This window comes from Phoenix dactylifera, chromosome 14, assembly GCF_051530095.1.
Source record: "Phoenix dactylifera cultivar Ajwa chromosome 14, Ajwa_hap1_PhDact_Kaust_v1.1, whole genome shotgun sequence".
NCBI lineage: Eukaryota > Viridiplantae > Streptophyta > Magnoliopsida > Arecales > Arecaceae > Phoenix > Phoenix dactylifera.
Window position 1 is genome coordinate 27,380,236 of NC_143203.1, and position 27,683 is coordinate 27,407,918.

At 41.8% G+C, this 27,683-nt stretch overlaps 4 protein-coding genes and 1 long non-coding RNA gene across 6 annotated transcripts; 2 read left to right on the top strand and 3 right to left on the bottom strand.

The window, feature by feature from the left end:
- Positions 1-326: 326 nt before the first annotated feature.
- Positions 327-1,270, bottom strand: LOC103697932 (Pathogenesis-related thaumatin superfamily protein). The gene is made up of 2 exons (XM_039132486.3): positions 1,090-1,270; positions 327-1,009 (listed from the first exon to the last, which is right to left on the bottom strand). Exons 1-2 carry the CDS (start codon positions 1,148-1,150, stop codon positions 327-329), a joined length of 744 nt encoding a protein of 247 aa, XP_038988414.1. The 5' UTR covers positions 1,151-1,270.
- A 3,871-nt stretch (positions 1,271-5,141) lies between these two features.
- Positions 5,142-11,159, bottom strand: LOC103697294 (uncharacterized). The gene is made up of 2 exons (XR_015973079.1): positions 10,636-11,159; positions 5,142-8,306 (listed from the first exon to the last, which is right to left on the bottom strand). It is a non-coding gene; the product is annotated as an uncharacterized LOC103697294 (long non-coding RNA).
- On the top strand, positions 11,112-15,990 carry LOC103697942 (uncharacterized). Of its 2 annotated transcripts, XM_088710603.1 has the most exons (6): positions 11,112-11,201; positions 11,272-13,076; positions 13,240-13,444; positions 13,542-13,738; positions 13,828-13,911; positions 15,395-15,990. In XM_088710603.1, the coding sequence occupies exons 2-6, from the start codon at positions 11,276-11,278 to the stop codon at positions 15,421-15,423; spliced, it is 2,316 nt and encodes a 771-aa protein (XP_088566729.1). In that variant the 5' UTR covers positions 11,112-11,201; positions 11,272-11,275; the 3' UTR covers positions 15,424-15,990. The 2 variants fall into 2 exon arrangements, with proteins under 2 accessions (XP_088566729.1, XP_008778107.5); XM_008779885.5 differs by lacking the exon at positions 15,395-15,990 and having other exon boundaries at positions 13,828-14,149.
- A 651-nt stretch (positions 15,991-16,641) lies between these two features.
- On the top strand, positions 16,642-17,605 carry LOC113461135 (subtilisin inhibitor CLSI-I-like). Its single transcript, XM_026800654.4, has 2 exons — positions 16,642-16,812; positions 17,201-17,605. Exons 1-2 carry the CDS (start codon positions 16,752-16,754, stop codon positions 17,458-17,460), a joined length of 321 nt encoding a protein of 106 aa, XP_026656455.1. The 5' UTR covers positions 16,642-16,751; the 3' UTR covers positions 17,461-17,605.
- Positions 17,606-20,583: 2,978 nt separating this feature from the next.
- LOC103697303 (L-type lectin-domain containing receptor kinase S.4-like) lies at positions 20,584-23,300 on the bottom strand. The gene has a single exon (XM_008779144.6). It carries the CDS (start codon positions 23,018-23,020, stop codon positions 20,906-20,908), a length of 2,115 nt encoding a protein of 704 aa, XP_008777366.3. The 5' UTR covers positions 23,021-23,300; the 3' UTR covers positions 20,584-20,905.
- Between the last annotated feature and the right edge of the window lie 4,383 nt (positions 23,301-27,683).

The window sequence follows — 27,683 nt, forward strand, 5'->3', positions numbered from 1 at the left end:
TCATTCTGCGCTACTTCCGGCCAAGTAATGGTCGTTCCCACTTTTCTTTTTTTTTGTATAATCTTTAACACAGACTTTGGTTTTTAAGGCTCCTCCTCTCAGGTGTGGCTGCTGAGGTCCTCTTTCGTCGAGCCATCTACACGAACTAACAAGTATAAGCAATAAGCTCATTTGACTGCACCTCTGTAGCTGATTTCCCACCACGGAAGTCAATAAACAACGCTGTTGTTCCATAACTAATAACATATCTAGCTAGGAATAGAAAACAACTACAAAAAGCGAATAAGACGAAGAGTGCAACTACAAAGAAATCAACATCACGTCTCCTATCTTGGAGAAGGGCAGAAGGTGAGAAGATATCGTGATGCCCTGCACCTGTTGAGGCTGGAAGAGTCGTCATAGGCGAAGCTGTAAGCTCGGGGGCATATGGACTTGAAGAGGTGGGAGAAGAGCGTGGGCTTGCAACTCGTGGGAGAGCCATAGTCCCCAGTGCAGCAGTACTTGTCTGTCTTCAGAGCCAAGCATGCGCTCTTGCACCCCACCACCTTCCCCTGCTTCACCACCGCAAACTTGGAAGGACAGCATGCGTTCAAGTCCACCTCGCAGCCTGCCACGCCGCACCCGACCCCTCCGCCGACCGGAGACATTGCGACCGGAAGATTGAAGCCGTCGACCAAACTCACGTCGTAGAAGTGAAGGGGAGATGCGGCAGTCCCCAACGTCATCTCGACGACCGTGGCGGGTGGCGCCCCGCTCATGCCTCTGCAATGCAGGAGGCCGCCGCAGTCCCCGGTGTCGCAGGAGCCCTTTCCTTGCTCGTCAAAGCAGCAGCCTTTCCTGCCCCATATCCTGCCGGACCATCCGGCGGGCACGGCAAAGACCGTTTCCTCGCCGGCGCCGAGGTGGAAGCCACCGTCTTCGGGCGAGGTGTTGCCTGCGCCGCCAAGAACGCCGGGCCACACGCTGTGCTGGCAGTTGTTTACCACTATGAGTTGGATCTCACCTGCAACTGAGGAGAAACATAACCAAGAGTCAGATCCTGTTGTTGTGAGCATATGATACAAAGGTTTTGTGGTTTTGGAGTCCTACACGAAAGAGAAATGGAGAGGGAGAGGAAGAGGAGGAAGAGATGTGAGCTTGAAGCTGCCATTTTTTCTTTTTTTTTTTGTCCCTCCTTTGATTTCCTGAAGTTGGGTATGGTACGAATCTGATGTTATTAGCTTGGTGGAAGAGGGAGATGGTGGAGTGGGGAGAGTGGTGCCCTCTAATTACGTTATCATGAAGCAATGATACAACTGCCTTAACGGTTTTATAGAGTGGACAAGCATGTTCCTAATAGACCAGGTCTTCTACAGTTATATTTAATTTTCCTTTTGTTCCTTACTTGGTTATTTTATTTTTTTTACTCTTCCCCTAGTTTTGAGCTTTGCACATATTCCTTGCTTGGGCTTGGGTATGCTTTGCTTCTCAGCAGAAGGAAGGTAAAGTACATGTAAAGAATTGAAAGGGATGTCGATCCCCTGCGTCAAGGGGTTTGGCAATTCATCTTAGGGTTCTCTCTCTCTCTCTTAGATATATGATCATGCATTGCTTTCCTCAAAATCATAGAAGCTATCAGGAATTCCTTTTATCAAAAAAAGAAAAGAAAAGAAAAGGAGAAGGTAGAGAAATCAAGATTGATTTAGTATATTCATCTTTTTTTTTTTCAAAAAAAAAGTGGAAGAAAAGAGCTCCAACTACTGCAGTCCATATCACCACCACCTTTATTAATCCTGTTCTGTTGATTTGCAGGATTGCCTTGGGTTAAGAAAAGGTATTGCTCGATAGAAGTGGATTAAGCTTGTATTTCTTTTACTCGGTTATGCTTGAGCCGTAAACCTTCTCTTTTTTTTTTTTTTTTTTTTTTGCGCTAAAAAAGAGGAGGGAGAGGGGAGAGGAAACCTCACCCACGTAGTAGCCCCCACTAGGCCCCCCCTTCCACCATAAAATGTTTGATGCGGGTGGACAAGATGACCATCCTTACTCATACCTTTTCCGACTCATGGGTTACCCCACGTGTGAGTACGTCACTCCAGTGCCACCTCAGTACTGGACGGGAGGCATCCGGTCTCTACATTTAATCGACGCCCGCGCGTTTCGAACCTGGGTCACTCCGGTAGAATCTTTAGCCCCGTTCCAACCGTGCTACCACCTTGGTGGCTAAACCTTCTCCTTTTGGTGAAAATAAAAAAAAATCTATAAATATTATTTTGAAGATATATGCTCTAGAATATAATTTTGCATGATGTATGGGAGGTTTCATTTATTGTACTAGCAAATCTTAGCCATAAACTCAGCACTTCTTTTATTTTTCACTAATATTCTTCTAAAATTACTCAGAAATGAGGAGTTGGGATTCATATGTGATTTGAAAAAGATAGAAGATTCTCTTTTTAAAAGGATAGTGGAAAGCACCGCGAAGAGTGATACTTAATACATCGAACAGGATTGAATCGCAAAGGAGAGTATTGCTATGCATGCCCAAAATGAGCGGCAAATTGGGTTTTGACACGACACATGAGCTGATTTATTTCTAGTTCACTGAAAAAAAACCTTGATTTGAGTACAAAGCCGAAGCCGGATTAAATATAGATCGGATACTAATATATCTATATCCATATTTATTTTATTTAACGAATATAAATATAAATATGGATGTTAGTTGGATGCAAAAATTTATATTAACATTTGTTTTAAATGGATGTAGATACAAATTCGATACCGAAAGTATGAATATAAATACAGATAATTAAACTTTATGACAATAGAATAAAGATATTACCAAGTGGATAATAAATTAAATTAATAGCATGCTAATATTATTTTTTATTTTTATTAAAAATTTATGAGTACTATATAAAATTAAATAGGATTACAAATTGCATTGGATATTCATATGATAATTGTCTATCCATATCCATATATATTTATTTTTTTACAAATATAGATATAAATACGAATATTAGTCGGATGCTCAAATTTTTATCCATATTCAGATAGTTTCAGATACGAAAATAGATTTGGACGGATATTATCCGATTAATTTTTGCCCCTATACCATATCCTCAAAGCCTGCTAAGAAATTTGAAATAATTGAAAATTACAAAAGTAGGAATTTGTCTCTAATAAATTTCTAGAGAAGCTGAATTAAAATAATTGTTTTTTGGAGCTTGCTAACATGTTCCCTAGTAACTTTGACAAGTCAAGAAAATTTTATGAATATGGATATCCACATGGGATTGATACTGCCTCAAACTGTCAGCCCTCTTGCAAGGTGAAAAAGATTTATCTGCGATATCTACTTTGTTTATTTCCGAATATGGAAACACTCGAAGAATAACAAGAATGCCGCCCCCAAACACTCAATTAACATTGACTAGACAAGCTAAGCTACGTTGGGATTTCTACTTGGTTTATTTGCTATTATTTGGTTACAAGTTATGACTACGGCACCAAGGCCCCTCCGCCTTGATGGCATGCGCGTTTGTCTATGTTCACTAGGTTGAGGGTTCGAGCCATGGTAGAGGAGAAGAAGAGAAAAGAAGAAAAGAGGTATTCTAAAATACCTCATTTTTATTTTTCAAAATAATGGTCTATTTTTTAAAAGTAAAATTTAATTTAGAGCCTATTTGCAACTCTTGATGAGATCAATAAGGGGGCTTACGGAAAGCTCACCCTCAAATACCTTCCTAATGTCAACAAAGAGGTAAGGTGACCAATTTCCCATCTTTTTTTTTATTCCTACTTGCGGTTCACCTCAACAACTACTTTAGTCCCAGAGAACATTGAGTTCTCGATTCCTGAAAAATATTTTAATCAATTTTAACTGCTTTTAGTTTCTTCAAAAAGCTCCCTTGCATCTGCCTTAATTTCTCTGAAAGGTGTGGCCTTTGCCTGCAGTATGGGAGATATAAGTGTCATCGAAGGAATATCCACATAATTTGCCACCTTTTTCGTCTGGAATGTCTCTTTAGAAGTCAACACCTCTTGCCTCTTCATTAAAAATAACCTCATAGGCAGCTGCAAAACGGGAGTTCTTCTAGTAGACCTGGCTTTGAATGTCAGCGAAATCACTCTTTTTAAAGGGCACTTGTACATTATCCTGAACGCTGACATATCTTGTTTGCAAACAATAAAAGTCTTCAACCTCATGGAGGATTGATGGGTTCCGACTGGACACAAGAGTCTCAATCCCCTTTGCAATTCTCATTTGTAACTGCTGATGTCACTCTCTTACTCCTGCTTTATTCTATGAAGACACAGCTCGATGGTCGTGTTCTTGTATCCGAGTAGTCTGGGATAAAGTTTTATTTAATAGATCTTGTGGATGGATCCGACGAGGGGAAATGACTTTGTGCGCCAATCGCCACCCTAACCAGCAGATCCAACTAAAAATATTTAAGTCATCGATCCAAAATGATATTTCTGCTGCCATAAGCATAAAAGAAAAGAAGTTGTGGTTAATATTTTATAGGTTCCATCATTTCGATAAACTTTTAATGTAAAGAGAATCAATGTGGATTAAATGTTGTGAAAAGAAGCAAAAGATGTTGGAAATGGTGTGTTTGTACGCGTCTAGTGCTTGTATGTTTCAAAGGACGAAAAGGCAAAAAGTGCCCTTGTATAAGGTCAGGATGTGCCTACAACCAGAGGGTCTTCTTCTAGCAACAAAATCTCAGATCACTGTTAATAATGAGTTGTAGGAAAAAGGCCCTTGAATAAGTAGTTAGTTGGCTTCTCTAAGAAAGGATGAGTCTTACTGAATCACATCTTTTAACAAACATGATGATTGTCTAAGTTGATGTTTGTGAGCTTGAAAGACTGGATAATGCATCGTTTCTGTTGCACTTTGATCGGTTTCGGCCCTTGGTTTTGACTCTTAACAAATGTTAAATTTTCAGTGATGTTGTTGAAGACATATGTAGGAGGCATTGTGATATAGCACTCATGAATATGAGCATAAGCCACAGCGCATAGGACCTAACATTAATTGATCCTGTAAACAATTTGATGGTTAACCTGTAAACATAAATCAAAGTGGCAACATGCGCATCCACCGGACTATGGCAAAATGTTAAAAATGCTCCCTAGACTCAAATTGAAAAACTTTACTTAAGCTCAAGCATATTCTAATCTCTATTGCTATCTTTATACTGTTTCCTTGCTCTCATGACCGTATTCTGGAAGTAACTCTTTTTTCACTAATATGTTTGATGTTTTTTATGATTTTTCTTCACAATTTCAACCGATTAATTGTTTAAAACTACTGATACCATTTGGTTCTATTGAGCAGGAAGCATCATTCAAAACGGAGACTAGACTTTCGTTTGTGCTAATGTTATTATGTACACAATTGATCCAGATGTTTTGACTCTCCATGCCAAGGTCTTCCGCATCCTTGTCTAGTTCAGATCTCACCTAGTAATACAAAAGATCTCTTAAAACAGGATTTGTTTCCTTGAACATGCTTGCAGGCCACACTAAAGAGGAAACTGCAAATAAGTGTTGTTGTTAGTTGTTACAGATATGCTCAAAAATCACTTTGCATTTTAATCTCCTTTCTTTTATTTTCTTTTTAATTTTCTAATTCAGTTGCCCCAGCAGTCCCATGCTTATTTATTAAACAAATTCAAATTTCTTCCCAAAAGGCATGTGATATGCTTGGAATTTATTTTTATTGTTTTGCAAAAAAATTGTTTCTTTAGTTCCTAACTTTAGTTTCTAGTTTTAAATTTTGGTGAGACCTTTGAGTTACTGATCACTTGCTGGAAAGACTTAATGGTATATCAGACTATGCTAATTAAGAGACATGGTGCTTTGCCTAATCATGTTGATTACTTTTTTATTTACTAATACAGTTCTATATGTGACCACGACATAAGCAAACGTCCAAGAGAAATTCATGCGAATTAAGCATGCATGCAATACCTTGTCGAATTCAGAATCACAGTTCAAGTATGGCAATCACAATCCGGATTGAACAGCTGAAAGGAACAAATCTTGCCCTTCTGAAAAGTTGTCTGAAATACCACTTGTCTCGCACTAGCAAGTTTCAAGTTAATTATATTACCATACTCTTTTTTTTTTTTTGTTTCTGATGTTGGATAAGGAATTATTTATAGAAAAGGAGTCTATTTTCATTTGCAGCATTATCAAGAACAGCATGGCTTTCTTCAATAAGTTTGTCATCATACTTGAAAAATATATAGGCACGCCATAACGTCATCTTTTAGGATATGCCATCCTCATAATTAATTGAAAAGTCCTTATATAGCCCATTTATTCTGCAGGTAATTTTTTCAGAGATGTTCAAATATCAATAGGTAAAATTTTCTCCTCCAGGAGACCGTGGCTTGCGCACTTTCTTCTGATAATTTTAGTTGATCAGTCTTTTTCTTTCTATAAAAGAGCCAATTTACCTTGAAGATAGCCAAAATCTTGATGTTGCAGTGGAGTTTTTTCAAGATCAACCAAAATCTTGATGTTGCAGTGGCTTTTTTTAAAAATCTGCAAACAGAATTCAAAACTGGGAAGCAGGCATAAATTCACAAGAGAAACCCAGGAGCCTTTGGGAAGTAACTGGGAAGTAACCCTTGTTCCTGCCTACAGAACAAATTGTTATGAATGTAAAATAGAGAAAAAAAAAGCATCGTTCACTCTGAACTTGAAATTTTCATATCACTGTATGTATCAGGACATTGGTGAGAAGTTTGAGTTCTTAGAGAAGGAGCTTAACATCAATTTTTCAGATCCGAAGAAGAAAGTGGTGGTGATAACTGAAGGAAAACCCTGTATACGAAGTCTGGGGAAGATAGAAACCAACATGAAGGTAATAAAGGGGTGCAGCATGGAGGATAGCATTGATGAATTAAGGGTGCTCTTGCTCAATTGAAAAGGAGTTGGGACTATAGGGGCATTCTCTGGAGCCGCTCTTGAACATGTTTGTGTTAGAGAAGGAAATCTTGAGGGAAAGGCTCTCACCCATGATGAGTTCGGAGATAGTGGTCGGAACCAAGCTGATGCACAATTTTTTTGCTTAAATGTCCACTTGGGAAGATCTTTGGGCCAAAGCGACACTTCAGAACACAGTGCACCTGTACATAAATTGAGAATATTCATCCAAACTCTTTTACAAAATGTACTATCTACTTCCATTTCCAAGTTTTTCTTTATATATAGCTCATGTATCCGAGGATCTGTGTCTCCCTAATGTTGATGTAATCATTAATATCATCATTATTATTGTTTGATTCCGGACATTTTTGAGGTGTGGATTTTTTTTTTAATTCAGTATTCATTTTTATACCAACGGCAGACATTCCCACAGTTTGAAATGATATTGTAGTTGTATCCTTCACCTACAGAGTCAGATGGTGGTCTAACATTGGAGCGTTTGATCATGATGTTGAACTGATATTACTCACAAATCTATTTGTTCATGAGATAATTGGTACAATCATATGCAAGGAAGTTAGCACATAAAGCAGCAGCAGTCTGAATTTAATGGTGGGATAGAAGCTTTTAGATATGACATTTCTGTGAGAACCCAATTTCTTCCAAATGGGTTCGTAGCAAAATAAAGCCAGCATCAATAAAGATATAATGTTCTCACTATCAAAATAAAGCGAACGTGATGAAACCTGGGTAGAACTTATACATCCACATTCAATTTTGGTTTAATGTGTCCTGTGGATTATTAGCATTTTATTTCCCAAAAAGAAGAAATCATATGTGCTATATCACCCCAAAGTTATCTTATTTTAATTTGTTTATAAAGCTTATATAGGTGTATAATAGACTATTGTCAAACTTTTCCACAATGTTTTAATCAAGAAATCTTGAAAACCTCGAAACTCTTAAATATTTTTTTATGAAACCTTATCGATTGTGCTCAAAAGGACAATTAAGTGGGATATTACTTGTTGATTTCTTTAATATAGATATTCATATAAGATCCAACCTTGAGTATTTTTTGCGGAAGGATTACTTATCTTACATGAGATTTACATGCTTTTTTTTTCAAATATCCATGCACTCCAGCTAAAGAGCGATAAAGAGTCTGCCGGTGAGTAGTACCATACCTGCTGTTTGGCCCGTCAAGCAGATTATGGGCCGGGCCTATGTAAAATTTGACATTTTCTATGCCTAAGCCTGGCCCATGATCAGCTATGTGCTTGGGTCATAACACAAGGCTGATGGAGCCATGACTACAAGAGAAGCAAATATGGGAGCAGCCAGTGATGTCCAACTCTCATAAGCCTCTTTCTCTGTAACATGTGTGAAGAAGCTTAAATGAGAGAAAACAACTGATGCGAGAGCATTTGATCCAGTACATAGACACACTTGAAATTATATACGAAAAAGAGGAAAAAAAAGGGTAGGGAAGAAATAACTTTCCCTAAACACACCAACTAACTTGCTTACTCGTAGCATCACTTGACATTGCAAATGCCTAAACAATCCATACGGCTTCATTCTCAAGAAATAAGGAGAAATAAAAGAAAGATAAGAAAAAAAATCCTTCTGCTTTCCCCTGGCCAATGTAAAATGAACAGTTTTTTGCATCGACAATGTATCCATCACAGAATGTAACAGCCTTGTAAATTAATTCGAAGAGAAAGTAAACACAGGATGAAGAATTAAATCTTTGGATGGAAAGGATCACTCCTACAATAGTAAGCAATTGAAGCAGATTAGACTAAGACCCCAAAGAGATCTGCTTAGTTTCTAGTTAACCTACTTCTACTAGTTCATGTTATATGGATTCCGGACCCAAATTCATAATTCAGAACTCTCTGATGAACCTTATTTTTAAAAAAGTAAGCTTAGTTATAAATCCATTTACAATTAGGAAACTGAGTTAATAATGCCATACAATTTCAACTAAGAAAATATACATTTAATTCTAAAAGTATGATATCATCGAACTTCTACCTAAAGATATATTAATCAAAAAGAGGAGGTGCAGGAGGAGGAAGAGGAAACTCTGGTTAGTTTTTCTTTAACTGACTTCACTTGATTGACTAGTTCATGCAATACGGATTCAGGTTCCAGATTCATAATCCAGAACTTTCTGATGAACAATAATTTTAAGAAGTTATAATCCATTTACATTTACGAGAGAGAATTGATAATGTCATACAATTCCAACTAAGAAAATATACAATTAATTCTAAAAATCTGATATCATTCAACATCCACATAAAGATAAACTCTGTATTCGTAGCTCCCATTTAAAGCTTTAATTAAAAAAGAGGAGGAGGAGGACTATGTAATGCTGCAAAGTATCGCTGAGACCCAATTGAGAAAGCACAACTAGTAACATTGTTGGGTAATACCAAGTCCCCAGTGACCATGAAAAAGAATACTACCAACCTTTAGTACCATCACTGATGGTGAATGTAATCCCAATGTGGAAAGCAATTCTAACTGGTTAACAGAAATGGAGGAGGACTATGTAATTCGCCTTTTTCCTAGCTGGCCCACTTCCATGCAAATTCTCAAATGCTGAGATAGGTTATTTCAAGCATTGATGCAAGATATAATCTAATCCAACCGGATCCAAGTCTGGCTACATTCAGATGTAGCCAAGTCTGCTTCTCTCTCTCTCTCTCTCTCTCTTTCTTCAGATGCAGAGAGAGAGAGAGAGAGAGAGAGAGAGAGAGAGGGAGGGAGGGAGGGAGGGAGGGAGGATCAAGGAGGAAGACAAGTGCATCACTCCTCAACTCAAAAATTCAATTTCACCTTCAAGATTTAATATATTCTCATCCATAAAGAAAACAAGCAATTGTACCACAAAAAAAAAAGAGAGAAACAAGCAAAAACCTACTCTAAACCTAAAAGTAATATCATGAGTTGAACAAGATGTTCCAAGACTCTAAAGATCCAATCACTGATACAACACCTTGTCTAAAGGCTCAAGGAACTGACTTCAGCCCAAAAATAAAAAAAAAATAGACTCGAAAAGTAATCTAGAACTTGAATGCTAATAGAATTGGCATAGATATCAATTGGGCAACATAACATGATAGGAACATCCATAGAACCGTAACAGGCCAATCAGCGGTGGCTGTTCAGCATTAAACAATCAACATACGAAATATTAGAAGACTTCAACAATTAAAAAAAATATAGGAATAATAAAGCCCCGACCGCAAAAGAAAAAAAAAAAAAAAGAAGATCTGTTAATTAAGTGATTTGTGAGAAAGTACTACCTTAGAAATCATATCCATAATCCCTCAGCACAAACCAGCTCCAACAATCGGATAAAAGAAAACCGTAAAAGCTTACCACGTATCACAGCAGATAACTTCTCCTCTACCCTAAATCGAATTCCTTCCATCTCATTAGAAAAACCCTAACAATCTAGGGTTCCACACACACAGCTCTACGAGATTTAACTCCCTCATCTCCAAACATAAAGAAGAAAATAGGACTGAAGAGGGAGGGAAAAGGGGAACGCAAGAAAGGAAGAAACCCAATCCGAATCCTAACCCTATGTCATGACCAAACCCTAGATTTAGATCGATCGAGTTGTCGAAGTAATTCAGGATACTACCCACCAAACAAACATAAAAGAATTCAGAGAACCCTTACCTCGAATTCGCGCGGGCGCGGAGCTTTCGACTACTTTCACAGCCATACTCGTCGATCGATCCAATCCGGAACAAAAAAATAAAAAGGAAAAAACTGAGAAAAAAAAGTAAAGCCTGTCCGCTCTCTCCTCTTCCGACTGGAACGAGAGAAGAAAACAAAAAAAAAAAAAGAGGAAGGGGGAGTTTTTTTTCTTGGGGGAACGGATGAACGATCGATAGGGAGAGACTCGCCGGCCGGCCTGAGCCGGAGCGGACGACATCCGAACCGCCCTAGGGGCCCGCCCACCGCGGGGCAAGTGCAACCGGGAGTTCCGGTTTCCCCCCTGCAGAACCGGACTAACCCGCGGCTTTGACCGATGGAACCCGGTTGGGCCGACGCCCATAAAGGAAACGAACCACAGCGGCTTACCGGTTTAGCCGGTCAGACCCCAGCGTTCCCCATCTTCTATATATACAAAACCGAACCTCGCTTCTCCTGGGGTTTCTGGAGGCGCGTCAAAAGGGCAAAAAAACCCTGAGAGCCCGGTGGAGAGAAAGAAACCGCCGCGAAAATAAAAAAAAAACCGAGTAAGTCCTCAACCCGTCTCCCTCGTCTTTCCGTACTGTTGGCATGACAGTTATTTCGGTTGCTTTGCAGTTGAATGGCATCTGAGGCGGAGATTATACTCCCGATTGGTACCCAAAAGCACGATCCGGCTTGGAAGCACTGCTTGATGATCCGGTCAGGTGACCGGACGAAGCTGAAATGCATGTACTGCATGAAGCCATTTAGCGGCGGCGGGATCCACCGAATCAAAGAACATCTCGCCCGGCACAAAGGAAACGCTTCGTGCTGCCCCCGCGTCCCGCCGGAGGTCCAGGTTGCGATGCAGCAGAGCTTGGAGGGCGCAGCGGTGAGAAAGAACAAGAAGGTTAAGCTTGCTAAAGAGGCGAACAAGGTTTGCTCGAGTAGCAATCAGGCAGAAGGGGGTCAAGCGGATGTCGGGCTGCAAATGATCCCGCTACCTGAAATGCTTCATGACATTCCTCCTCTGCAGGTGGAGGTGAGAGAGGAGGGTATGCCCAAAGAGAGAGGGAGGAAGAAGAGAGCAAGATATACTTCTCCTCCACCGCCGCCGCCACCTTTTCCCACTGCATTGGAGGTTGGCGTGCCTATCAAGTCCTATCTGGGAGCCCCTGTCGATAAGGATCATGTCTATATGGCAATTGGGCGGTTTCTCTACGAGGCTGGGGTGCCTATGGATGCAGTTAATTCCGTGTATTTCCAGCCGATGTTGGATGCGATTGCGTCGGCCGGGCCAGGGTACGAAATGTTCTCGTATCATGATTTCCGTGGTTGGATTTTGAAGAGATCGATCGAAGAAGCGAATAACAAGTTGCTGCGTTTAAAGGGGATGTGGAGTCGGACTGGATGTTCTATACTGGCCGATGAATGGACCACCGAGACCGGTAAAACCCTGATCAATTTTTTGGTGTATTGTCCCGAAGGAACGGTGTTGTTGAAGTCGGTTGATGCATCACATATTGTTACTTCTGCTGATACGCTCTATGAGTTGCTTAAGTATGTGGTGGAAGAAGTTGGTGCGGCAGATGTAGTACAAGTGATCACAAACAACACTGAGAACCATGTTGTTGCAGGGAAAAGTTTGACCGAAACGTTTCCTACCTTGTTTTGGACGCCATGCGCTTCACAGTGCATAGATGCAATGCTCGAGGATATCGGGAAGTTGGAGGCAATAAGCGAGATCGTTGAGAATGCAAAAACTGTTACAGGGTTTATCTACAACCATGCGATTGTCTTGAATATGATGAGGAAGTATACAAGTGGGAGAGATCTGATAATCCCAAGCAACACCCGTGCTTCCATGAATTTCGTCGCATTGAAGAGCATGGCTTGTTTGAAAGAGGATTTGAGTGCCATGGTCAGCTCGGAGGAGTGGATGGAGTGCCCATATTCGAAGAAGCCTGGCGGCGTTGCTATGACTAATCTTGTTGGCAGTTTAGAATTTTGGTCTTCTTGTGCTGCAATTGTTCGCATAACGAAGCCGCTGGTTCTAGTTCTTAAATTAGTTGAAAGCAACAAGAGGCCTGCAATGGGTTATATTTCTGTGGCTATGCATCAAGTTAAACAAGCAATTAAGATGGAACTGGTGAAGATCAGTGACTACATACCTTACTGGGATATCATTGATTGGAGGTGGGACAGGCAACTGCCTTGTCCTCTTCATGCAGCAGGTTTCTTCCTCAACCCTCAGTTCTTCTACAGCATCCAGGGAGAAGTTTCCAATAAGGTCTTATCAGGCATGCTCGATTGTATAGAAAGATTAGTGCCTGAGACAAAAGTCCAAGACAAAATCCAAAAGGAGCTTGCCTTGTATAAAAGTGCTGCAGGGGACCTTGGAAGGAAGATGGCTGTCAGAGCAAGACATACTTCACTTCCTGGTAAGAAATATTTTGACACTATTCCTGGCAAGAAATATCTTGACGCTAGCCTTCTGTTTTTTTAATGTCGTCATCATTGTTGATGGCTAATATCATAGTCTTCACTATCCTTCTGGTGTTAATAAATGTATCTTCTGTGATAATATGTTGGTTCTTGTTGCAGCTGAATGGTGGTCCACATACGGAGGAGGTTGCCCGAATCTGATGCGTTTGGCTGTGCGCATTCTCAGTCAAACTTGCAGTGCAAGGGGATGTGACCGAATACACATTCCTTTCGAACAAATTCATAACCAAAGAATGAACTATTTGGAACATCAGCGACTCTGTGACCTCATTTTTGTCCGTTATAACTTGCGTTTGCAGCAAAGGTAAGAAATTGATCTAAAAATAACTTCTTCATGTATGTTTTGCCTAATATAATACATAACACTTACATGGTGGAAATCATGATTTATGACTATACAGGCAACTTTTAAAGACCAGACCATTTGATCCTATCTCTGTTGACAACATTGACACTGTCGATGACTGGATTGTAGAGAAGGGTGAACTGCTCTCTGGGGCTGATGAAGATCCCAACTGGATGGCATTAAACCCACCGTTAGCTAGTGGAGTGCTTTCAGCAAATTCTGATGATTTAGAAGTTGAAGCCTTCATTGCAGGTACCCTTCGTTATTCAGTTACACGTATTTACAATCTAATTCATTATTCATTTACATGAAATTAAAGTTGAAAATCTTTCTTTTTACAGGACTCGATGATGAGGTGATCCGAGGTGCTGGTCAAGATGCAGAGGATGATGATGGCATCAAAGAGGAAGATGAGAGCCATGATGGTACTTCTTTTACATGTAATGGAGGGTCATAGAATAAAGGGATGATGGCTCCATTTCGATGTTTTTTCTTTGTTTTTCTAAGGATAGCATGATTATTATTTATGAGCTATTTTGCATTCAATTTGGCCAGCTAATTAGAAAAGATATTGTAGATTTGTAGTCTACTAGTCTGTAGATGCTTATGAATTTGAATGTGTAGCCTGAACTTGCAAATTTATGACAACGCTACTTTCATCTATTTGCTTTCATGAGCTATGCATATTAACTGATTGGATTTGAACGCCGGTTTCTGTATCCCTAATCTGACAAGTTTTGTAATTCTCTTCCTGACATTATTTTGTAGTTTTCAGAAGAATTAATTGACATCTCACTAAGCATCTCTCTGGATGTCTTCTTAATTTCCTTTTGGCATGAGCACCTTCCAGAAGAACATTGTTACGATGTGTATGCTTTTAATGGTTCCTGTAAGTACTCAGGGGATAACTTGAGATATGCAGCATCCACTGATCAAGGAGAGTGCAAGGCAACTGCTTGTAACACTGAATTTGGTAACTTTAGTTTCGGAGCAAGTGGATAAATAAAATCCCTGAAATTGCTTTTCATTCAGTCTAATAGTTCATCCCAAATGCCACAAGGAGTGATAACCTAGCCAATAAGCAAATTAAGCTATACACACCTATTGTCCATAGAAGGACAGAAGTTACAAATAAATAAATTGAAGTTGAATTTAGGAATGTTAGCCGGTGCATTGCTACAACAGATTGCTTATGCCTTACACTCAAGCGCATCCTGTATAAGTTCTCCTCTCAAGCTTAGATTCTAAAACACACTGTTTATTAATCAAATAAGTTATGGGAGAGCAGTTGTGGATTATCAGCCTCAGATATTCATGGAATTTTTAGCAAAAGGAACAAGGCAAAGGCAACAATATGGCTGCTCAAACAAAGAGACAACTGTCAGGTCAAAAGTGCAAAAGCAACTGCAGGAAGAAAAGTAGTAACTCTAAATGACTTTTAGGATGAAAGTGAAGTAGAAGGTCAGGGAGCCATTGATGTGAAAGCTATTCCATTTAGGCTAAAATCTGCAGTGTGGAATCCGTTGCAGGTGAACTTGTTATTGTTTGAGGCTGAAGATTTGGTGAAAAGAGACAAAATCTCATTTTGTCTATTCCTTCATTTTAAACCTCATATGTTGTAATTCCTTTTACACTTCTCACGTTAATGCTAATTGGAAAATTATCATAACTAAAATAAGTGTCTGTGTGGCATTTGAACTGTTAATGCAGTTTGACTTCATTATACATAGAAGTAGAATGAAAAGGGTGTTTCCAGACCATCCTATCATCAAATTAATGTTGGCTTCTCTGGCGAGGCATGGGTGCACATTAAGTTTGTAGATTATTATTGTGGTGTAAATTAAATATGAGTGCTACTTTTATGTTGACCAGCTTTCCTGATTATTCCTGTTCGATATTGATGCTCAGCTACGTTATATTGTTGCCTGGGGAATTAGACAACAGAAACTCCTTTCACTCTATTCTTTCTAAAGAAGAGATGCACAGCTCTGGAGTTCTTATCGGAAGCAAGGATTAACAAAGACTTCAAGCTCCGCTTCACTTTCCAAATGGGGTTATCAGGCCTATATCGTTCCATCATACAGAATCTTTTGAAAGGAAGAAGAAAATGCAGAGGCCCATGTAGTTTTGGTGGGACTAGAATTTGGATTGTAATCGATAAGAACCGACTCTGACCATCACGATCCAGTGATGGCATGTGATCTGGCTTGGCAAACCAGAAGGAGGCTTGGTAACTTCTTGTTCTCTTGCTTTGAAATCTAGAGAGCTCTTATGAGGTTAGCAATTGCATTTTAAAATCTATTTCAGTTGTATTTTAGTTTCTCTTTTTGAAGAAACATGTTAGACCCTACCTTGTCTGTCTTAAAAATCTCTTTTTTTTTTGAGAGAGAGAGAGAGAGAGAGAGAGAGAGGGAGAGATTCTTAACTACTGTTGACTTTAGTATTGGAGGATGAGCAGCAGGTATGAAGATGACTCTTATTATTATTATCTTATTCATTGGGAAAGGAAGTGCTTATCTCATTCTTTAATTCCATTCAAATGGGGCTGCATCTTTCCTTGCTGACAAGTGACTGTTTCAATGAATGTGTCCCTGGCACTACTGTAGAGTCAGGAGGCGGTCTATCCTCCTAAGAAAGAGTTGTATCTCTGCTGCTTGGTGGGAGTCGGGGCATATATCCTAGTATTATGGCGTGCAAAGATCCCTACTCACAAGTTATAGTTTTATTCATCTAAATTCAGCAGAATTGAGCTAGATTTTCTACTGGAACCAGAATTGTTGGTCTATTCGGCCTGTATTTATATTATTTTTTTTAAAATACTGTCTTCAAGCTTATTCTGATTCATCCGGTCCTCCTTAAAAGCAAGCCCAACTATACTACTAAGAACATGACGCATTTGCATCCTGGTTCCTTCTGACCCTAGCCTCAGCCTGCCTTGTAGAATTCCATGATTGAGGAAGCTAAAATGCGTCATAAGTCTTCTAACCGACCGTCCATGCGCCCGGCCTAATAATGAAATCCTACTCTCCAACAGCTACCTGACATGTGGACGCCGGTGCCTCGATGACTATGGCGTTCCTGTCCTTTTCGTTGTCGTCAAAAAATAGCCGGCCAACACCTTGGTGAAGATTCCGAAGTATGCATTAGAAGTAGACGTCCATGAAGTCTTCGTCGCCCATTGTCCTCAGAACCATCTATAAGACTGCACACTTCATGAATAGATCATCAACTCTTTCTGCTCAATACCTCGTCTTTCCTTCTTGTAATGGCAGAGGAGAGCAAGGAATCTCGGCATCCCCAAGATGGTAAAGCTCCCATCCAGCAAAGTGAGTTGCTTGTATTTCTTAAACCTTGTCCTCTCTTATGTCTCTTCTTATATTGATCGTACTACTTCGAGATAACGGTTAAAGGAGCGGGGGAATGATCTAAAGATACATCTGTCATAAGATCTCGAGCATATCATGACAATATTACTTATCGATCCATTGATATATCAACTTTTTGTGTTGATTTAAGTCATAACTATCTATTGAGGGCCAAAAGCCACTCAGAATCAAATCCTTGACTCTCATCATCTAAGAGGGAAGAAGTATATTAATTAAGCATTTTGCTTTTAAAGATAAGAGAAACAAAAGCAGTAGCCAAGCATGACAGCACCCCATGGTTCAAAAACAAAGCTAGATAAACAAAATAATCTCTGATGCCTGTACTCAGCCTCAAGACTGCATGGTTCGGATGTAATAGTGGCGAAGCAGGATGATTTCGAGATGAATGCATCACCCAAAGAGGCATGGCCAGAATTGGTGGGGCTTGGTGTAGCTGAGGCGGAGAAGAGGATCAAGAAGGACAGGCCAGGAATTCACATCCAAGTGGTTCCACCAGATCACTTTGTAACCATGGATTTTGACGTGGGACGGGTTCGGCTCTACATAGATTCCTCCGACAAGATTGCAAAGCTTCCTAGAACTGGGTAGACAACGTCTCAAGATATTTGTATAATATATGCTCTCCATCATGATTTGTCACGATTGCTTACCTGCTTCTGATAGAATGGTCTACGAAAGATTTGACCTTTTTTTTTTTTTTTTGAGGGAGAGAAAGGGAGGCCTATCAACCCAAATTTTATTCAATATAGATATAGTAGTTTACAGATACATGACGTCAAAAAGAGTGGATGGTTATGGATGAATGGATGAACTGAGAAGTGTTCAGTTTCAACATGGGCAAAAGGAAGAGAGAATAGATAAGTAGAAAGGAATTCAGCATTGTAGTGGAATCCGCCCATATTTGGAGTTGATGTCTGTCTAGGATGCACGCCTAAGATGCTGCAAGCAATTCATTTTAGAGCCAATTCTCCAGCTGAAAATAAAAACAAAAGTAAGCTGTGACGGGCCTTCTTGGATTAAGGGTGCAAAGTGCATAAAAATGACCAATTATTAAATAAGTAAAGATCTCTTCAAGCAACAGCTATTCAGAAGACAACATAAGTAAAGTCCGCGCCGCCACGCCTAACAAGGAGAAAGCATCCTTCCAGATTGTTGAAAAAATGGAGCATTGAGAGAACAAAATGCATCCTTCAAAAAAATTTTCATAGTTTCCTTCCAAGCATATTTCCGGTATTGAGTTTTTTCGTCCAACAAAGCTAGAGAAAGCATTCGATTTTGAGTGGAACAAATCTATTGCAGGGTTTGATTGCAAAACTACACTTACATCCCCTCATATTCACAAAACGATACATAGACATAGTAGAGAATTTTCTATTATCATTGCAAGGTTTAATTTGTAGGCGGCAAGTATTGAGCACTTCAGAATTGTTTTTTAGTTATCTTAAGTATTTTAAGGAGATCCTGGCAATGCACCTAGTAAATTATTTACACCTTACATCTTTCTAGGCTCTAGGGTGGAGTTATGGGAATCTGCACATACCTAGCTTTATGTCAGAGGAAGCCAAATTAGCCAAGTAAACCTGTCTAAGTTTGACCATGTTCGCTCCAAAATACTTATGCCCAACAAGTATTGCAGTGACCAGAAAGCTGGTGTATATTAAAAAAAATGCATGATTAGGTTGCTTCTACATAGTTGCAACCGAGATGGTTCAAGAATTGACCTCACAATACAAGACTAGCTCGGGGCAATATAAAAGTGAGAGATGGCAAGAGTTAAAAAATCATCATGCAAAAGAAAAGAAAAGGATAGTTAGAACCAAATTTGGGATAAGTTTTATAGGAAAATTAATATGGCAGTTGTTGCTGGAAATTGGACCCGGGGGCCGCCGTGAAACCGGGGAAGGAGGAGCTCCGCTGCTGCAGGGGGCGGACGGCGGTGCGCCGGCTGGCTGCGTCCTCCGCTGCGAGGGGATGTGCAAGTCCTGCAAAGAAAACCGGTGGCCGGGCTCCCCGGCGCCGGCCCTCCGATGCCTAAGTCAGAGGGGGCAAGTATGTGGAGAGAGCAGGGGAGAGAGTATGTGGAGAAGACAAAGAGAATCTCGTGTTCAATTGTGTCTGTGCTGTTTTCTTCCTTTTTCCCCCGGTCTAGGAGGGTTCTCTCCAGCTCCGGGTTTTTTCTCTGGTTTTTGGTCCTCTCTCCCTTTTCCCTCCAGGTTTCCTTTTATAGGAGGATTTTTGTTACCTGGGAGGTGACAGGAGGTTTGTCCTGTTTTGTAATAATTGGGCACGATTTGGCCCATTAATGGCGTAATGGAGAACGGGACCGGATCAGACCGGAATCAGGAAGTTGTCACGGTCGATCGGACCTGTTGGAGTGGTTGAACCGCCGGCTGTGGTGGGCCTGGGGTCCGTGGATGGTAAGTGCATTTATTACCGAATGAACCGGCGGTCAGGGAGAGCCATACGTTCTGATGGTTCAGTGATCCGGAGATCGTCTTGGGCCGTGTTCATTAAATGCCTGAGTGCATCGGAGACTTGAGGGAGTCTCATGCATTAATGGCAGGTCGTGCCGAACGCCTGAGGAGATCTTATGCCTTGATGGCTTGGAGATAGTGGCAGGTCGCAAGCCGTAGGAGTTGTCAAGTCCCTTGGACTTTAGGCGGAGGTTGAACATTTGGTTAAGGCATCGGCTCGGCAAGGGTGCCGAGCCGAGCTGATCGCCCAATGGGGCGCCCTGTGGCGGGGCTGCTTTGAGTACTCCTGGTCGGCGCCCTTTAGGCGAGCACCTTCTAGCAGAGCGCCTCGGCGCTGTCTTTGGTCGGCACTTTCTAACCGAGCAGCTTATTTTGGTTGGGCACCTCTTGGCGCGCACTCTGGTCGGCGCCTTCTAGTCGAGCGCCTTCCTGGTCGGCATCCTTTGGCCGAGCAGCTTTCTGGTCGGCGATCTTTGGCCGAGCAGCTCTCCGTTCGGCACTCTTTGGCCGAGCAACTTTCCGGCTGGCGCTCTTCGGCCGAGCAGCTCTCTGGTCGGCACTCTCTGATCGAGCAGCTTTCCGGTCGGCGCTCTTTGGCTGAGCGCCTCCGTGGATGTATGACTTGGGGTTTTTCCCCCAACAGCAGTATAAGCCGGTCGTCTTGAGCTGATATGGCAAGATGAGCAGGAGCCGGAGGGGAGGAGGAGGGCAGCGGCGGCAAGGAGAGGCTAGAGGGAAGGTGATGTTAGTATTGAGTGCTTTGCCGGTCTATCGTTTGGCAAATACTACAATTCCTAGGGAAGTAATTAGAAATATTGAATAAATGACGCAACGGCTTAATCATCTATTGTTGATAGATATTTGAAGGATTAAAACTAGCATCATCATTTCATTTGCTCCAAAGCATTTTTTTCAAGAAGGCTAACAAAACAACAAACTTAATGGCTTCCTATATAGTGAATCAAAATATTGGAGTACTTATTTATATTATCGAATTATTTTCAGAACATGATGCCAGAGAAGGTAGCGCAGCCAAGTCAAAAAAAAATAAAAAAAATAAGAATAACATAACTATAAAAAATGTTAATATAATATGTTGGTTAACTAAAAGTCATCTACGAAAGACTAGAAAGCCATGTTCTAAGATAAAAATAGAAAAAAAAATGATTGGCACTTTTGTTCATACAATAAATAAATTAACCAATTAAAAAAAAAAATCAACCGAAGAAGAAAAAGATAACTTTCCAACACGTCCTTGCTTGCATCATCACAGATTCACAATACCCCTATTTTAACAACACTCTACAGTCCCCCCACCAGCCTCCATAAAAAGCCTTCCTAGTTCCATGTACGGTACATTAAAAAAAATAAATAAAACTCCCCATTTACCCCCCCAGAAGTGTTCAGATTTATTTGCAACACCGATGGCCTATCCGAACTGATCCATCCACCAAGCAGAAGTATCGCATGGTCCCTCGTGCTAAGTATGATTTATAAGGACTTTAGCACACTGGTCACTGGACCATAATTTAAGCAAGTATCACATGCTCCCTACCGGATCACACGCTCCCACGTGAGAGAACCGAAAGTGGGGAGTAGGCCAGGGACGCCACCGCCCCGTTGGGCCCCACCGGGCCGGACTCCTCGCCCCCGAAGGCGATCGCCGAGCCGCCGGACCCCTTCTCGAACGACGACGATGGGTACGAGTGCACGAAGTCGTCGAATCCCTCGTGACCGCCCTTTCCCTCGTGGCCGCTGTCCGCCGGAGGCGGGCTCGGCACGTCCGGCACCTCCGCCACGTCGCCGCCGTCAAGGTACCGCACCACCTCCCTCATCGTCGGCCGCGCCGAAGACGCCGGGTGGGAGCACCAGATCCCCACCTTGATCGCCACCGCCACTTCCTCCTTGTCGTAGACGCCCTCAAGCCGCGAGTCCACCACGTCAGCCCACCGCCCGGAACTCCAGCGCTCCCACACCCATTCTACCAGTACGAGCTCCTCCGGCGGCGCCTTGGGCTCGATGGGGCGGCGGCCGCAGACCACCTCGAGGACAAGGGCGCCGAAGGCGAACACGTCGCAGCTGGTGGTGGCCTTGCCGGTCCGGGTGAGCTCGGGGGCGAGGTAGCCCAGGGTGCCCACCACCCGGGTGGTGCTCGGGTTGGTCCCGTGCTCGTAGAGCTTGGCCAGCCCGAAGTCGCCGAGCCGGCCGTTGAGGTCGCCGTCGAGGAGGACGTTGCTCGCCTTCACGTCGCGGTGGATCACCACGTGCTCCCATTCCTCGTGGAGGTAGAGCAGCGCGGAGGCGACGCCTCGGAGGATCCGGAACCGCTGCGCCCACGATAGCACGGCCCCCGCCGGCTTTAATTCGTCGGAAAATAGGAAGTTGTCCAAGCTCCCATTGGGCATGTAGTCGTAGACTAGGAGGAGGTCGGCTCGCCGGCGGCACCAACCCAGGAGCTGGACCAGATTCCTGTGGCGGAGCCGCCCGATGCTGGCGATCTCCGCCACGAATTCCCGGATCCCCTGCCTCGACTCGTGGGAGACTCGCTTCACGGCGACCTCGGTTCGGGATCCCGGGAGAGTCCCCTTGTAGACCTTGCCGAAGCCGCCGGAGCCGAGGAGTTCCCGGTCCCGGAACCCCTTGGTGGCGCGCTTCAATTCCTTGTAGGAGAAGCGGTGGGGGCCGATTTCCAGTTCCCAGGGCTCGATCACGTCGGCGTTCTTTATCTTGTAGAAGAGGTAGGCGGCTCCGACGACCGCGGCGATGAGGACGACGACGGCGGTGGCGGAGACGGCGATGATAAAAACGGTATCTTTCTTCTTGGGCTGGGGGAGGGAAGGGAGAGAAGCGAGGTCCAGGGATTGGGCGACCCCGTTCATCTTAAAACTCCAGCCAAGAAGGTAATGGGAGCTCGCCAGCAGTCCGGTGGAGGCCGAGAAGCCGACGAACATCCGGTCGTGGAGAATCGGGGAGAGATCCACCGGGAACGACAAAATGGGGACTGCGGGTTTCGAAGAGAAGGGAGCAACAGTGACATTGATCACCTTCGCCACGCCGTCGTAGTCGACCCACGCCTGGACCGTGCCACCGCTTTTGAGATTGAGGGCGATCTTGTTGCCATCGCCGGCGTGGTAGGCGGCAGAGACGGAGGCGTTAGAGGTCATGCTGTCGATGTCGATTCCGATGTGGTTGTCGTTGATGTCGCCGAACTCGAAGTCCTGGACGGTGTCGAACTCCACGGCGAAGAGGTGGTTGGAGAAGTTCCCGACGTCGGTGGCGTTCATGAGGCCTAAATACTGGCTAGGGAGAGCCCCCTTCAGCTCCTTCGTTGGAGAAATGACGAAGGCTAGGCCATGGCCGCCGAGCGTCGGGTATTCGGGGACGATGGCGAAGGCGAAGGCGGCGGAGAAGGAGAAGGCGTCGCCGGTGGTGGCGTTCCTGAACTGGAGGGCGGAGGGATAGAAGGCACGACCGATGAGGCGGCTCGTATCATTCGTCAACCGTAGGATCCCGTTGTTTTCGATCTCCGCCACCCCAATTAGGCTTACATTACTGCGGCCGCCACTGGCTGCTCCGCCGCCTCCGAAGCCGGTGTAGACGAACTCGTCCTGCTGAGAGGCGGCGGAGAGGAAGAAAGCGAGGAAAACTAAGAAAAAGATGGGATTTTCAGACATTAGACACAAAGGAGAGGAAGAAAGGAGTTGCAGAAGAGCTAGCTCTTGCTTCGAGACAGAGAGGAAGAGAAGGAGGTAAACTATGGCTTCGAGACGGAGAGATTTCTTGGAGATTCCAAGGGTCTTTAAGCGCCTTTTCGAGGGTTTTATTTGTCAAGGACTAGAATGCGGTCGACTTGGGGAAGAAGAAAGCGAGGCGAGTGGGAGTAGGCACTCTGATATGGATACTCCCTGTTAGTGGAGATGCCGATTCTTGAGAGCTGGGTTAGTTCAGAAAGTCAGCGGTGAAGATTGCAAGAACTGAGGTGAGTTTAACCAATCGTCATCGGGCCCACTTTTCGGACGTCCCTTTCCCATTGAAACGGCGGTCGGCCGGTTTAGGCAAATGGCACGGTTGATAATCTTAGTGCCAGAGATAAAGTGGATCGAATATACATATTCAGAAAAAAAATTAATATTACCCAAATACACTATTCTATTTATAGTGTTATTTAATATATATATATATATAATTATATTAATATACTATTAATTTTATTTATTGTGACCATAAGATTTAATTATCTAATTTATATTTACGTTCATACACCTATATCCAATTTGTATCCATATTTATTTTTTAAATAAATATAAATATAATTTTTTTATTCGGCTAACATTCGTATCTATATCCGATTGAGATAGGACTGGATCTGGAGGTTTGGTCCCTATTTCTTTGAAAGGTGGTTTGGAGTCGGCCATCGATGAGGAGAGAACTGAGCATCCAACCACACTGCCCTCAGAGTGAGATAGAGGAGTCTGTAGACCACATTTTGTTTCAGTTTGATCGAGCCATGAATGTATGGAGACTTGTTAATATCTCGTCGGATGCACAGTGCCAGTCTATCTCCTTCACTTAGGCACTTAAACGGTAGGTTGCCACACCTCCGATCCAATATGTGGCTATCAGGGCAACATATATTGCTTATCATATTTGGCTAGTCAGGAATGTCTGGATGTTTGGAGAAAGCAATCTTACACCAAAATTTGTCGTGGAGAGGATCCGAGTGCAAGCTACAGAGATTACCCATGCTGATCCGTCGAACAGACTATCGATAGCTCGGGACATGTAGGGCTCTATATATGCTTTTATAACGCCACAGACGGTGTATATCATTTGGAGAGCTCTTACCTTCAAATTTTTTCAAGATCAACTTCGATAAATATATTTTTATCTAATGAACATCCATATCCATGCCTATACTTATCAAATAAAATATATATAAATATGAATATATTGAAATCTCATCCGAGCCTTATCCGTGCTTGGTGATCCGGTGGGCTCGGGTGGCTGGGTGAGAACGGCGTGCTTCTGTTGTTATCTTAAATGATGCTTTTAGCCTTCCACCCTCAAGTTGGATGGTTGCACCACAGACCTGGAGGGCATTTTGGGCAAATGAAGAAAAGCGTAACTGACCAGGCGGATGCCAGTTTGGATTCAGTGCCGCTACTGCTGGGGGTCAAATATTGCAGAGTAGTGGACGAACGTGTGTGGGGCCCGGATGAGTAAAGTACCAAAAGTTGATGTGGTCGGTTACGTGCCACAAATGCGTTCCTTCTCCCGCAGCTGCACGGTAGTCACTACTGAGGGACTGCGGTGGATTCCCTTCTGGATATTTCTTTTAGATTTTTTTTTAGTACCCTTTTAACCATTTAAATTTATATAAATATTTTTTTAAAAAATTATATTTATTTTTTATTCTCATAAAATATTTCTTTTCAATAAATACTCCTAATATAATATTTCTTCTAACATCATTAATAAAAATTATATTTATTTTAATTAAAAATTAAATAAAATTTTAAAATTATTTTTTTTTTTCTTCATCACGATCTTATAAATATTTTTTTATACATCTATTCATTAAAAATATTTTAATTATTTTAATTTAAAATCGTTAATTTTTTAACGATAGTAACAAGCGTAAATATATATGTAAAAAATAAAAAAAAATAATAATAAAATAGTAAGTGTTTTACGAAAGTATGTATTCAAATAGTTATTTTGAAAGAGTATTCATACATGCTTAGAAAAATATTCATACAAAAAAAATTATGAAATACATCAATCAATCAAGTCCATCCATTATTATTTGCGAAGGATCTCTTTCCATTCAAGGGGGTGGATCGGCGTGGGGCTGCAGTCGGTGCGGGGCCTCTCTCGATCCGATGGGCTTGCATAGGCATCAGAATTCTTGGACTGCCCGGATCAACGCCAAGATGCGAGCTCGGTGAATACAGGACTGATCAAAGGCTGAGATAGCAAATCGAAGAGAAAATTTTGGCCATCCGACCGCCGAGCTCGAAAGGTAAGACAGGAGAGAAGTGGTCCACGGTGGTCCATATGAAGGCGACATGCATTACATGTATTTCTGGCGGCAGATGCCGCGTGGGATTAAAGGTCAGAACAGCGGGGCCAATAGCTCTGCTTCTGGTCAACGGAAACACGTCGGCAGGGCACTCCCAACAGCGCACCAATCACTTTAGACCGTTTGGCAAATTATATAATTTTAAGGGTTCGTTTCGTACTATTTAATCTTATTTCAGTTAATTATACAATTTTAATCAATTTTTTTTAAATAGAGTTATATAATGCAAAATTGTAGCATGAATATCTTAAAAATATTTGAATGTAAAATTAAAAGTTTCAAAAGAATATAATAGAATTGATAACTAATTTATTTGTCATGTCAAATTTTAGTTATTGAAATATTAAAGCTTTTGTACTAATTGAATTTAAGATTTTTTTTCTTGATATAAAATATATTAAAAATTTAAGCTATCTTGAGTTTTTAGGTGATGAGATTGTCCACCGTGACCAGTTTAGATGGCTATCTGACTTACCATCTTCATATATCAGTTCTCATCCTCTGAAACAGAATTATCAAAGAATTGAAGGCTAATTTGCTGGCTTACGAGGTGATATAGTGTTGTAGACTGAATAGCGATAAATGTGGCTTATTATACGGAGTGCACTAGTACTTTAGATATTTCTTCTGAGTTGCTACATTTGTTATTTTCTAGTTCTTGCGGATGTATTTACAATAGACAGATACAATAAATTCAAATTTATCAAATAAAAAATACAGATTGGTAGGTGATCCAACTTGAAAAAACGATCTGGGGTTGACCCACTTGTGGGTTCTAAAACATTGTTAAAACAACTATAATATAATATTAAATCAACTACTTGGCATCCTACTTTTGTTGAAAAAATCATTACTAGGTGGTATGTCTCGGATTCGACCTTTGCTGATATCATCGAACTGGTCAATTACAACTTGCTATATTGTCTCAATTAAAAGAGCTATAAAGTTATTTAAATTTTCTTCAATGGACGACAGTTATAGCTTAGCCAACGATTGCACGCAGTTAAGCCCGTGACGTGTATAACACATGGGTGATTATCGAGTAGTTAAGATGCATATCTGCCTTATTCGGTAACAGATGCTGACCCACACCCAATATAAATGGCATTCGAGGGATCTATAGATACGCTCTCTCATATGCTCTCACCGTCTCTCTTGTTCTTTTTAGGACTTTCTCAAATCTACGCTATTTTTCCAAAATTCCAGCCTAACTTGGATATCGAAGAGTTTTCCACTGGACAAACTTTGACAATTCTTTAGTCCGGACTTTCTTTCTTGTTTTCAGATTGGCCAATTAGCATCAACTTTTTCTTCTTAGCACAACCATCGCCGACCACTCTCACCAACTCATCTCTTCATCTCCAAGCTTATCTGGTCTCTTCAAGCCTCGGATTTTGGCAGCAACAGAAGGCACCTTTCTCCAGTTGAAAGAGATTCTGGTTTCAAACTTGGTTGCAGCATTCTCATCATAATTCTTATATTTATCTCTTTATATATATATATATATAGATAAAATAAAGAAAAGCTATCCCATGCCAATCCCCTAATCTATAATGCTACACTATGCAGTCATAATCCATGATTGGGATAGCTTATCGACAGCGCAACAACAAGCTCTGATGTGCAATCCTTCAGCGCTTTCCTGCTGGATGTTGCTTGTGGTTTGTGAGGCATCAATGGACGTGCCAGGCCTGATACAACGGGTTCTAGGATGCTGAAAGATGGGATCCCAAACTGGGTAGCGATCATGGGGGGAAGGAGATGGAGGTTTCCCTAAGTGACGCGTGGAGGAACATGGAGGCCCAATACGTTGGGTCCAAATTCAAAGATACTGTTCCGGGAGGTAGGACCTTTTGTTTGCTTTTGGTGCTTTTAAATATCTTCAACACCAGTTGTTCCGTTTTATTTGCTCTTTAGCCCTTGGGTGTTATATTTCACAAAGGTGAATAAAATTGTATATACCTTTTCAATCTGAATTGGCTTTTGTACGTTAAGCTTAGATCATCACATTAAGCTTGGATGATACCTTAGCACAATGGATACAACACCTAACACCGTGGTTCTTTACATACTTGGTGTAAGAATTCGCACAGATGTGTACTTAATCCCATATTGATTATTCAACGAATAGATCTTCAATACTTATATAAGATCAAAAAATCCAAATAATACCTTCCGACTAGCCTTTTTGAATGAAATTCTAAGTTGTTACATATAATATCAGAGCAAACCCGGTGCATGATCCATATGGACTA